This window comes from Rhinolophus sinicus, chromosome 17 (genome assembly GCF_057876585.1).
Source record: "Rhinolophus sinicus isolate RSI-liver-muscle chromosome 17, RSI-T2T, whole genome shotgun sequence".
Lineage (NCBI taxonomy): Eukaryota > Metazoa > Chordata > Mammalia > Chiroptera > Rhinolophidae > Rhinolophus > Rhinolophus sinicus.
The window spans coordinates 53739692-53753732 of NC_142517.1; the positions used below are offsets into that span (position 1 = coordinate 53739692).

Below are 14041 nucleotides of genomic sequence, written 5' to 3' on the forward strand. Positions count from 1 at the left end.
TTACTTTAATGCTGTTTAACCGTGCGGATACTCTTTAACTTATCTGCTCCTCATTTGTTAAATGAGGACAATGATAAAACCACCTGAAACAGTTCTTCTGAGAATTCAAGAAGACAATAAAGTAAAACAATGCCTGGCATATGGAGAGCATTCAATATTAGGTGGTGATGGTGGTGGTGGTGGTAGTCATAGTAATAATAATGGTGATCACACTGGCAGAGTTAGGACAAGAGAGCTTCCGACCCTGTGTTGTTACTCTCCACAGAGAATACTAGAAGGCATACCTCAGGAACTATATTTAGTGGCAAGGAAGCTTAAAGGTATCTGTCTGGAAATGAATTCATATATTCAAGAAAGTTTCAGTAACTAGTTTGCTATAAAACAGAAAGAAAGAACGAACATAGTTTGATGTGTTTGTTAACATAAAGAATCAATGTGAGTGGACTCTTTGAGGGAAGGGATTGCATTATACATAAAGTCTCCAAACCAGAAAGGACTGAGTATGATACCAGAGAGCCCGAGAGAATCAGTGGAGAGGGGGCTGGTTTGGGAATCACAAAGGCTCTGTTGCCTAATAGCACCATGAGCTTTTCAAGTCACTTGCTGAGCCTCTGTTTCCAAACCCCCAAATGGGGCAACACCCCTACCTCTGTGATCCAAGAACATAATGTGTCTGAAACTTTCATGTGAAATGTAAATTATTGCAGATTATCTTAACAGTTATGGTTTTGTAATCTTTGGTGGTTTGTGGTCAGGGAGAGAAGGCAATGATTCCTAAGTGATGAATTGGGACATATTTTTTCCTCAAAGACTATAGACATAAAAAGCTGTGTTTCTAATCAACCACCTTCATTATCAATTTCCCTACAAGGCAGAGAACCATAGCATTGGGATGCTGAAAGTAGACAGAGATTAGAGTGCTTGGCGCACACACACACACACACACACACACACACACCAAGAGATATCTACCTAGACAGTTATAGTTGTACTGGGAAGCTCCTAAAAGCCCCCCTTTTCCTGGGATGCCTACTTTTCCTGATCTAGCACCTATTTCTTTTATTTTCTATTTTGTACTTTGTGATAATTATTTTTCCTTTTTTTTTTTTTTTTTTTTTTTTCCTGTGGTGGAACATTGGTGTATAGCCCCATGGCAAGTGTGACTGGAGAGGGAATATGTGTACCAGTAAAAAAAGGGCTGACAGTAGCAGTGATATTATATGAGTGTAAGAGATTCTACATTTGATTTCTTTAGTGTTTGCTTTTGCTTCGTATATGAAAAGTTCCTTCTCCTGTTTTGGAGCTCTGGAGTTCAGAAAAATTGGTTTGTAGTTTCTGCTTTCTCTTCAACAATTAATATAGAGGAGGCAATTTTTCTCAACTTGACGACTATAGTGAGTCAACAAGGTGAATGTTAATATAGGTATAAAAACTCAACCTCTGACATACCAGGAGAAGAGAAAAACAAAGCCTGATGTAAGTGTGGTGTCAACTCTCTTTTGTAGTTTGTTTTAAAGGCAGGAGTCATGTGTGATACAGAGCAAATAGCCAAGAATCTGGAAGGCTTCTTCCTGCCTCTGCTACTATCCCAGTCTTTCGCTCAGGCATTCCTTCACCACTCTGGTCTTCGAGCCTAACCCATATAATGTGTCATGGAGCTGGATGATTTGTAAGGCCCCTTGCAGCTCCACTTGTAGTGTTTTTCATGCATAGTTGTTATAGGTGCCTGAAATATTCAGAAACTTGGATCCTGCTCTACCCCTTGGATCTGACACTGTTCTCTTAATGAGGGAACACTGAAAACACCGCCCATCCAAAGCCCTACCTCATGAATTCTTCCTCTCACCCCATCATCATTCCCTGCCAGACATCTCCCTAAAGCCCATTCCTCATGCTCTCAGCTTTTGATGCTTGCTTCATCCAATTTTCTCTCAGATTTTTTTTGTTTTCTGCTTGTCACTACTAGCCTTCAAGAAAAATCTACATGCTTGACACATTATTAAAATTGAATGAGACTGCACTGGCATTTCACAGGTGATGCCTCTCTTAAATGCAGTGGCAGGAATGTAGCCCGCATGTCTTCCTCTGGCAGGTAATGAAGATCTCAAGCCCCCTTTTACTCCAGGCAATTTCCTGAGAATTACTGGGGAGGTTACTGGCAAGGCTCACAAGGCAGTCTTTCCTTTACTTTGTAGTTGTGCATAGAATATGGCTGAACATTTTGAGCTGGGGGAATTATATAGCTCCTAACTGAAAATTGAAGGCCTCTGATGTGCTTTCACTGAATTAGCCTCCCTCACCCTCCAATTAGGACATGAGTTGTGGGGGTGGAGGGTACAGAGACCCGTTGAGTACCTGGAGGTCGTTAAATGTCCATCATGCTGTTGAGTGGAAAAGTGATTGCTTGAGCTATCTTTGCTGATTAATAAAAGCATGCTTAGCCTGCTTTCTACATTTTAGGACTCAAATCTTAATTTTGGATTTTCTGTCCCAGGCTCTGGTAAAATGCAATAAAAACTCAAAAACAAATGCACCCAGTAACTTCCTTTCCCTACTTTCTGTCTAGGTCTTAATTCCTTCTCTAAAAATCAGCATAATAATTGTAGCTAAACTATATTAAGTTCTTACTTGCATCTGAGCATATGGTATTTTCATGTGTAATTGTTTTTATCCCTGTCCATAGTTCTGAGATACAGGTACTTTTATTAGCTGTGTAGTTTGCTTTATGTACTATTACGTATGAGGAAATTAAGGTATGGGATCCTTCTTTCCAAATGCCACATCTATCAGCAGCATTTCTACCACCTTGCTGCCAGCCTCAAGGACAAGACCCATATATCAGCTTCTTCACCTGTAAAAAGACAGAGAAGAGAAGAAAAATTATGTGGTTTGATCACATAGAATGCATGCAAAGTTGTCTTCTGTGCTCTACTATCAATGTATCAGTGCTGTCTGTTCTAATCTTCCTCTCTGGGTTTTTTTTTTTTTTTTTTTTTTTTTGGCCTATTTCTAACCCCTGTTTTAAAGGGGAATATACTATTGCAGTATTTACATTCCCAATACGCAGTGGGGATGTTTGTGCAGATATGTATTTGGAATATATGTTTTACTGGGATGACATTTGGATTGAAAAGAAGTGCTTGTATTCTTGCCCCTTGTAAGCTCTGTGTTATTCATTAAGGTAGCTCTCTGGGCTTAGTTACCTCGTTTGTAAAATCAGAGGGTTATTCTAAATGTTTTGAAAACTCCCTTGTTGTCTAGCACCCTCAGACACTTTGTTTGAGGTGAGCACCCATAGGTTAAATGTTATCAACCCTTGTTGGACCATATTTAGTTTGAAATTGGCCATACTTAGTTTAGAATAAAGAAAGAAAGGAATGTAATATGAATAATAGTGAGAACTACTAAACAGCTCTCTGATAAGCACTAAAAGCATCATTTCATTTAACCTTCAAACCAGCCTTTTTTGACGCACAAGAATATTTAATTTACTTGCACATACTCACATGGCTAAGAAGTGTCAGAATAAGGATTTGAACTGGGATTGTCAGACTCCAGAGACTAGCTATTGTATACTCATTAAGGAAAGGGATTTCAGGGTATAAGAGACTTGATTTGCTTCTTTGCCCGTCCCCCCTTCCACACCCCATCATATATTGTTGGCCCATCTCTCAGACCTTCCTTTTATCCTTTCTTAGTTTCATTCCCCTCATATGTGGAACATGGATATTACCAGCTATCCTACTGGAACTGGAGGCTACAGCCAGATCTAAGACCCATATGTTCTGGGATTGTATGACAATGTGCGAAATATCTTTACTTGCAATGCTGATAATCTGTTTCAGTGGAAATTCAAAGGCAGAATACAGGTGTTTTTTTGTTTGTTTGTTTGTTTTGTTTTTTTTCTGCATGTTGTGTATAGCCCCTAGCACTCATAGGAACCTAAATAAATATTATGTAATAATGAGAATAAAAAGAGCAAAGGCTTCTTGGTTATTATGAGAATAGCAATTGGGGTCTTTACAGCTTAATCATGGATTAGAAAAGATTGCTTAGGGGGAAAAAAACAAAAAACAACCTAAAACCAGCTAATGACTGCTTAGAGTTTCCCAGTATACTGTGCCACTTACTTGACATAAGCCAGTTTATTTATTGTCACAAAAGCCCTGCAAAAAAAAATCATTCCTTTGAGCCACATGAGAATGCTCATTACAGTGATTTTCTTTTTTAAAAAATAATGGAACCGTGGTACAGAGGCAGCACACCCAGAATCCATTCTTTAGCCTGCTAAGCCCGACTGCCACTATGGTGAAAGAAGCAGAGCCTTTTATAGGTGGCTATTAGATGATGCTATTCCATGTTCTTCCTTATTATGCACAGCAGCAGGAAGGGTGGCTGCTGGACCCTCCTTGGACATTAACACATGATGATTACAGGTCTTTTTGTTGGAACACCAAAAACCAGTTGTGAAATGACTTGATGGCCCCTAAGAAAGAGGCTGACGTCCTTCAGCAACCCCTCTAGACCCGGGAACTAAAATTCTCTAGAAAACCTAGGGTTTTTCCTCAAGTCCTCTGCCACAAGTGAAACTTTTTAGAAAGAGACACTCATGTCCACAGACTAAGACAGGAGCCTCCACATGGCAGATGTTGAATGAAAACCAAAATGTTCAGAGATCCTAGAGTGCTGGTCCTGTAATAATAATTAGAGTCTGAAAGACCCCAACACAATCCATCCTTTAGATAAGTGGATTTTGTAACTTTAAATATCACCTACTATGGTATATGTTCTGAATTTAAACTTCATAGGTTTGGTTGTTTTCATCCATAAGGATTTATTTTCCTTTTTCACCTCTTCCTTTTTATTTTCTTTACTTTCACGTTTTTATTTCTTTTGTTAACTCGCCATGCCTACCACTTCTAATTGATATAAAATGGCAGTCTGTCAGGTGGTATAAAGATATATGCCCAGTGTTGAGGGGAGGAGTAAAACACTGTTGGGAATGAAACTTGTTCTAGGAACAAACTCTAACAACCCCTGCAAAACTGAAGCTATAGCTTGTGGATTCCACCCCTCCCCCAACAGGCTTTCTGAAGTTAGCATTCTTTCCTTATCTGGCAATCCTATCAAGTACTCAGGGCTATTTTATATTTTCTTCAAATTATTGAATCAAGAAAACTCCTTTTTTTGGTGGGAGTAAGGTATGTCTAATGATCTGGTCCAGGAAAGCCATCTGCCGAGTTAGGAGCTCAGTATTGTTGAACAGTACCGACAACATGAGGGTGTCTGAGGGATACTCACCACCACGTCAGCTTTCCTCCCCCACCCGAACTTCTCTCTCTCCTTTTCATGGCTTAGTTGACAACTATCAAATTTCAGCACGAGTTTCTAAACCTTTGTTGAAGTAGCTTTCTTATAAATAAAAAAATGCAAGTTTTAATATTTTCCCACTTAAATCATACTCTGGGAAAAGTAGTTTGTAGATGCTTTTGAAAACTGGTGGTGTATCAATAAGACAATGCTAGAAAAACATCCAGCTCTTTAAAAAAAAATAAAAAAAAAATAAAATATATATATATATATATATATATATATATATATATATATATATATAACTGAAGAAGAAAAGACAATGTGTTTTTAAATGTAAATATTAATCTAAGAGACATACACTCATGGGATGGGTAAAAACCTCAGAAATAATTCAGCAGCCCACTTAGATGAAATAAGACATGTTATTAGATAGGATGGTGATCAGCTATGAATAAGAGGACTCAAAATAGCAGAGGTTTAAACTAGTATTTCTCCAATATGAATGTGCATAGACATCACCTGGGGACCTTGTTACATTCTTATTCTGGAGGTCTGGGTGAGGCCTGAAAATCTGCAGTTCTGACAAGCGCCCAAGGGACGCTGCCGATGAGAATGGGTCGTAGATCAGACATTGACTAGCAAAGATATAAAACATTTTTTATCTCATAAAATCTAGAGGTAGGAAAGTCAGGACTGGTGACAGCTCCATGTGTTATTCAAGCTCCCACCTCCTTTCACTTTCACATTCCACCACCTTTAGGATTTGATCTTCATTCTTATGGTCCATGATGTAACTCCAACTGTCATATCCATGTTCTCAGCAAGATGGAAGAAATGGGGTAGTAGCAAGAGCATAGAAAGCATAGGAACATGCCAGTGTCTCCTGGAAAGTTCCTGGAATCTGTCATACTCAGTTGGCCAGAACTTAGTCACCTGACCACATACAAATGAGAGAAAAGCTGGGAAATGTAGCCTTTATTCTGAATGGCTATGGGTCCTGCTAAAACTTCCCATACTCTATAAGAGGGGGGGTATGGGGATATGGTAAATGGGGCATGTCTAGCAGTATCTGCCATAGACCTGGGGAGAAAGTTTTTCAAGTGTCACATAGAAAATAGAAGTTTACAGATTAATTGTAACTAATATGTAAATAGAACTTCATAGGTTCTGTGGTACTTTATATCCTAGGCTCATTCAGTTTTTATAACCGCTCTATACTATTATTACAAGCTTCATTTTTTAAATGTGGAAATTGAGGTTTATAATGGTTGAGGGACTTACCCTAAATACCTTCTTTAAAATTGCATACTCCTGACTCTCCCTTCTCCCCCATTCTCTCATTCTAGATCCCTCTTAACAGGTTCTGTGTTTTTCTTTGTCCCATTGACTAATAATCTTCCAACAGGCTCTATGCTTTTCTTGTTTAGCTTGTTGACTGTGTATTGTCAGTCTCCCTGTATTGGAAGGTGAGCTCCATGAGGCCTGTGTTTTGTTCACAGATGCATTCTGAGCACCTACTTTCGGACTTGGCACCCGACAGGATGCTCAGTACATAGTTTTTAAATGAATTAATAAAGCCAGTGGGTGTCAAAGGTTTGAATCATGTCTGTTATCTCTAACCCCAATGTCTGTGCTCTTCTTTTAGGGCTCCTGCTAATGCTTTAGTGTCCGGCACTCCTATATTTTGCCTCAGAAACTATCCCCCCGTAACCTGTTGATTTACTCTTTGCCTTCATGCCACTCACTCAGAGTTGCTAGCCAGCCTACCCAGTTTGCTCACATCTTGGATTCTCTCTGGAAAGAATGTGCACAGCCCCATGATAATATTTCCTGAGGAGCCGTGTGTGACACTACAAAAACAAAATTAATCAAAACCACCAGGATGGATGTAACACAAGCTCTTCCATTAGATTTAGTATCTGTCCTCAGGCTTAGATAGGACTACTAGAATGTGCTGATGAGACAGTTTTTATTTAGTTAATTTGTCTCTGTCTTTCCAAGGTTGTTAACTTCTTTATGGGCAAGGACCCATTGAGGTTTATGCAGATTCACCTAAAATGTACTGAGCTCCTTTCATGTGCTAGACCCTTTAATTCTCATACAACATGATAAGATATGCATGTAACTAATACATGCATAGAACGTCACAGTTTCTATGGTACTTTATATCCTAGGCTTATATGCAGAATTTGAGTCTGACAGTGGAGAGCATTCTGTCCAAGATGATACAGCAAGTTAGTAGCACAGGGCAAATAATCCCATATAGACATTAATTGCACATTGGGTCTCCCCATTATTTAAACCATTTCCTCTTTTTGTTTTTATACCTGAGCTTCCTGAGTTTTTATATCTACATGTCTCTCTGCCCCAGCACATAGAACAGTGCCCTGCTCACAGCAGGTTCTTGGTAAATATTTAATAAATAAAAATATATGAATAGCTTTTCTGTGGGAAATAGCTTGCTTTGAATGTGTGAGCATGGATGTGGGACAAGCATCCCAGATTTATGTGCAGGCAGCTTTTATTTGTGCTACCACTCAGGCACAAGTAAGTCAATTAATCTCTCTGTCTCTGTTTCCTGGCATGTAATGTGGGAATGGGCATGAAAGCGCAAGAGGGTGTTGTGAGATTAATTAGTTAAAATGTATACCCTGTTATATAAATGCTAATTGCTGTCAGGAGCGTGGGTTGGATTTTCCAGTGACTTGGCTTTGCAAGGCTTTGCACATTTCCATTAGTCCTCTGTGCCACCCAGCCTCAGCCTTAAGAAATCCTTTGGCTGAGGGAATGATGACTTTCTGGTTCCCCCATGTTGAGGGGCTGATTTAGAGAGGGCAGTAAACTGGATAAGAAGGGACATATTAAACAAAAAAGTAAGTCACTGTGCCAATAATTCATTACCTCTTTGCTGTTATTAGAGACAAATTTATTTGCATAACAGCCTTTCTCCACTCTTTTTTTGGCCTGTGCCTGCAATGAATCATATAATTAATTTGGTATTACACGACAGTCCAGCCTGTTGCCATAGATTTTATTTTTATTTGTTTATTGAATAATTTAAAGAGCACTGACAAAATACGGTCTGGTGGCTAGCTAGGGAAACTTAAAAACTCACAGACCTAATTTCAAATGGGCAAACACCCTGAAGAAAAATCTCAATAATAATACCATTTTTGCTAATATTCATGAATACTAATATGTGTGCTTCAGTCCCTATTGTAAAGGAGTCTGATTCATTTTACAGATAAATTAAGTTGTCCCATGAAACATTCTGTAAGGGAGATATATAGCAGGTATAGTAATTTCTTTTCCCCTTTAAACTATATTGTATTTAGTTTGGTTGAAAAGGTATTAAACCTATGGTATCAACCAAAAATCTTGGTTATTGATCTGTTCTTAAATTTTAGTATGCAACAGACTTTAACAAATGCTATTTTTTTTAAGTGTCTTCTCTTGATTTATTAAGTTATTTTATGAAAAAAAATTTCTGTGTTCTTTTATTAGTCAAGATGGGCAATACTAGTTTCTATAACAAATATCCCCCAAATCACAGTGGCTTCACACAACAGAGGTTTATTTTTTGCTCATTTACAACCCCTTGAGTCTGAGATGGCATTCCTGAGAATCTCTGCTCTGAGCTATGGCAGGGAGCTAGGTTCCTTCCATCTTTGGATGGTACCCTTTTCAAAATGTCTGGCCCTGAAGGTGTCCATGTAAGGAAAAAAGAAAGCACTAAAGATTTTGCTGGGAGTTACAGGTTGTACAGCCTTTCTGACTACATCCATTGGCCAGAACCAAATCACATGGCTTCAACCCAATTACTAAGGAAGTGTAGATTTCATATAGGCCAAGGAAGAGAAAACAGGATTAGGGAACATATAGCCAGCCTCTGCTACAGTCTGCTCTAGTGAGCACCAAAATTCCATTTCATACTTCTTCCTAAATTGGTCCATTTGAGTACATGCTTGTGGTTGAGATGTCATATTAACACTCCTTTCCCATCTCCCATTTTACAATCAGCATTCTCCTACTTTACAAAATATATATATATATATATATATATATATATATATATATATATATATATATGTTTTTTTACTAGTAAGATAGTCATTATATACATAGATATCTATATCTATAGATATCTATGACATTTTGTAATATTAGTGTCAGACAGTCTCCTTTAATCAAAATACCATTAACTTCCAGAAGGGCTTCCTTTTTCTTTCCTATTTACCAGAGTGAGTCTTAACATTAGAACTTCGGTCTACTGGCCCAAGTTGGGGTGATCTGAGTTGAGACATACTGCAGAGTAGGGTTGCAGGAAGGGTGATAATTTTCATTTAATAGTCTTGCCTCTACCATCATCCAATTTTGAACAAATCCTTTAGAGCTCTTGAGAGCGACGCCTTTAGAAACAGCATAAAGAATTTTTTTTTTATGAAATACAGAAGGCAGTATCATCTTATTTCATCCAGACAACAAACTTAATATGGTGAAGTTCCAGACTCCATCAGCTGTCGAATTGTTTGTCTCTCTCTCTCTTTTAAGCTAGATTTTATAATTCAGAAGTGAATGACTGTCATGGCATTGTATATGAATACAATTTTGGGGATTACAATGAAATGGATACTGTTTTCTAACAGAAAATAGGTATGGTTAGGATGATTTGACACTGAGAATAGCTTTGCCAATTATATTACATAGTGGATTTTTCCTTCCTTCTTTCCTTCCTTTCAGACAGCAGTGCTTGTGGAAGTGAGCTAGCTGCCAGCTGGGGTGTCTCAGCTCTACTCCATGCGGTCTCTTATTTACTAGTAAGCTTTCCTGGGTATCTTAGTCAGTTCTGGCTGCTGCGACAGAATACCATAGATTAGGCGGACTAGACAACAAACAGTTGAGGAGAGTGAGATGTCCAAGATCAAGGTGTCAGCTGATTAGGTATCTGGTGAGAGCCCTTTTTCTAGTTTGCAGAGGGCTGCCTTCTTGCTGTGTCCTCACATGGGGGGGGGGGGGGGGGGGAGAGAGAGAGAGAGAGAGAGAGAGAGAGAGAGAGAGAGAGGGCTCTTTATCTAAGGACTGCAATCCTATCATAGGGTCTCCACCTTCATGACCTAATTACTTCCCAAATGCCTCACCTCCTAAAACCATCACATTAGGCTTTCAACATGAATTTTGGGGACACACAGTCAGTCCATTACGCTGGGCTTGTTCTCATGGTGTTAACAGAATTATAAGAGAAAAAGCAAAAGCTTGTAGGTCCTGGGCTTGGAATTGACAGGTAATCACTTTTTGCTGCAATTTGTTGGTGAAAGTCACAAGGATAGCTCAAATCCAACGTGTGGGATAACAGACCCTTCTTCTTGATTAGAAGATTCATAGCATCAAATTGCAAAGAATGTGGATATAATGGAGGAGTGAGAATTAGGTCTGGTTTTGCAAACTCTGTCTTCCAGAGATGTCAGTGAGAGGTCATTAAAATAATTTTTGATGTTAAAAATATAAATGGTACATATACCTCCAAAGGAATTTTAAAAAATTGAATAACCTTGACAGAATTAAACTCCTTTTTTTCTTGGCTGTGAACAAATTTCCTTAGTGCTTGCATATAAATAAAAATTTTGAACTAATGCCCAGCCCTTCTCATTCAAAAATATCCCATCCAGATAGTGGGTGGGGGGAGGGGGTTTGACACAGTGTGATAAATGTCTAACTATTACATTGTTTTGTGCACCAGAAACTAATAAAAAAATTAAATAAATAAATAAGAAAAAATATGCATCCAGATTATTATCAAGAGATAATTTCCAATATAATTTTATATTTTATATGTAATAATGATACAGTTGAAAATATATGTTATTTAAATTATGTATACTATAATCATAATAAAATTCATTTCAAAGAAAAAAATTTTTCAACACTTAGAGTATTATATATTGCACAGAAAAATAAAATGATGAAAATTTTTTTAAAAACCATAAAACAAAAATGTATTTCATTAAAGTAAAATTATGTCTGGAGATAGTGAAATTAATACAAGTTCAAGGAGAAAAAAGAACAGTATAGAATTATCAATGGTTAAAATAATGCTTGTTTACATATTTTTAGGTGGCTATTGGTGTATGGCAAATCACTAGTCCATTGGATATAATTGAATGAGTGGTATAACTATTTTATTTTAAAATGTTATTATTTACAATATGCCATGAAGTATATCCTTTCCAACTGATATACTGAGGGTGAAAAGTTTTAAATGTCAGCTTGCAGCAAGTCCTGGTTGAGACCCCTGGAGGAGAGGCCTCGCAATGTTCCCAGCCTCACCTTTCCTTGACCTACCTGTAGTTTACCAATAGATCATCCCCCTGCGGCTTGAGCTCGGAATGTCCCCTGTCCCAGTTCCCTGTTTAGAAAATTACTCTCAAATTTATGATTAATACCCTTAGGCTTATTGATCACAATCTCTATGGTCTAGCATTCTTTCCATGCTGCTACTCCCATCATTGTTCCTGGACGGAAGGCTCCATGCAGATCCCCCCAGAACTGTCACATAGCCTCTAGAGGAACGCCCAGATTTTCCCTTATGTACCCTAAGCCTGTCTGAGAATGTTAAGGCAATTGTTGAAGGTGTTAACCTGTTGTCTTCTCAGATCACCGGTGCTCTGACAATAAATGCTTTTCCTATAGCCCAACTCGTGTGTTGCTCTAGTGGCTGAGCGGCGCAGGCAGCACAAGCCCCAGATTCGGTTACCCTCCGGTTTCAAGCTGAAATGTAGGGACTATTACATAATTTAAAATATATGTAATATACACACACAAACATATGCATATGAATGTGTGTATGTATGTATGTAGGTATGTATGTATGTTAGGGTTACAAAGAAAAAATAAAACTATTTTAAGATTATTGCTTTTGTCCTTACAGTACTCCATTACCACTGACCTCCCTATGGTGACATCTAGCATCTTCCATTCGTATGTCATTCTTAAAAAATATGTATTTGTTATCATTTTTTTCCTATATGGATAGTGATTCCTTTTCATTATAAAAAATAAATTATAAAAGTAATTATGAATTTTATTCAACTCTGAGTCATTGAAACTATAGCACCTTTGTTCCCCAATTAGTATCATTGAACCCTCTTGACTTCTCGAGGGCTATACTTCTACTGTCTAATGTGGTATCTAGTAGACACACCACTAGCCCCAACTGAGATGTGCTGGAAGTATACAACACATTGAGTTTTGAAGATTTAGTACAAAAAAAGAATGTAATGCAAAATAGCTTGTTAATATATTTGGGATGTTTTCGGATATATCAAGTTTAACTAAATATGCAAATTAATTTTATTTGCTTTTTAATACTTTTTTTAATGTGGTGACTAGGACATATAAAATTACATATATGGCTCAAATCATATAGCTATTGGACAGCTCAGATCTAGTGCCCAAATCAGGAGCCCTGAGGAGAACTGGTTGTTCTGGAGGGTCTTTGCAGTTACAGTTTTCTCCGTAGAACTTCCTCTGTCCCCAGAGGACTCAAAGAGCATCTGACATCTTTTTCAGGTGAGATCCTCCCCCATACCTTGTATGGTTCAACAGGATAAAGCTGTCAAATCACATTGTTATTCAAGAGATAATCAGAAAATGGTAAAGAATAAGAAGTCATTTCTTCACCCCACAGGTCCCTATTATATGCAAATATTAAAGAAAAGCTATTGAAGATGACCAGAGAAGGGTGGTCCTGAGAAAGATCGTTAGCATGCAGAGAAAGTGTGTTCTCTGGAGGCCTTTACATGAGGTGACTCATAATATGCCTTTTTTTTTTTTTTTCCTTTTTAATTGTTCCAGAACGCTGCGATGACTGGGGACTAGATACCATGAGGCAGATCCAGGTGTTTGAAGATGAGCCAGCTCGCATCAAGTGCCCACTCTTTGAACACTTCTTGAAATATAACTACAGTACAGCCCATTCAGCTGGCCTTACTCTGATCTGGTATTGGACTAGGCAGGACCGGGACCTTGAGGAACCAATTAACTTCCGCCTCCCTGAGAACCGCATTAGTAAGGAGAAAGATGTGCTCTGGTTCCGGCCCACCCTCCTTAATGACACTGGCAACTATACCTGCATGTTAAGGTAGCCTGGCTTTTGGTGGCAACTCTGTCTTTTCCCTTTAGTTCCTGGGCGTTTATCCAGATGATGTATGTTCTATGAAACTGGGGAGGGGAAAGAAGCCTCTAGAAAGAGCTACATACACTTCATTTCGGTGGCTTAACTGAGTTTGATTGGAAAAGGGGGGAGGAGAAAATGATTGTGGTGCTAAGAACATTCTCCATAGGTGGTTCCTTTTCAAACCCTGACATATCAAGGTTGTCTAAAGGTAGAGCCCTGTTTGTTTGGCCCCTTTCCCTGACAATGGAACCTGCCTACACTTCTGCCCCACCTGGAGGCATACCATTCCCTAGACAATAAGCAGAGCAGGAAGTAGAACCCATTCCTATCTGTTAGTCTTATATTGCAAAGTGCTTGGCACAGAATAAAACCATGAGGTGCCTGTTATAGGAGAAAGAATATTTGGGAGGCATCAAACGTACTTAGAACAATGCTTTTCAACCTTTTTTACCAAATTATTTTTCCAAAATTCTCCTAAGAAGCAAACACCGTGTTCCCCCGAAAATGGGACCTAGCTGGACCATCAGCTCTAATGCGTCTTTTGGAAGAAAAACT

The 14041-nt window shown here is 38.4% G+C and overlaps 1 protein-coding gene across 10 annotated transcripts in view; it reads left to right on the forward strand.

Moving 5' to 3' along the window:
* The window catches only part of IL1RAP (interleukin 1 receptor accessory protein), a 128119-nt gene that overhangs the window by 68626 nt on the left and 45452 nt on the right, over nt 1-14041 (forward strand). For all 10 annotated transcript variants that reach the window (XR_016019817.1, XR_016019818.1, XM_074329429.2 and 7 more), the window contains one exon: nt 13165-13450. Coding sequence is in view for 8 of the 10 variants with exons in the window: in XM_074329429.2 (XP_074185530.2) it covers nt 13165-13450 (286 nt within the window). In the remaining 2 variants the exon portion in view is untranslated. The remainder of the gene's footprint in view (nt 1-13164; nt 13451-14041) is intronic.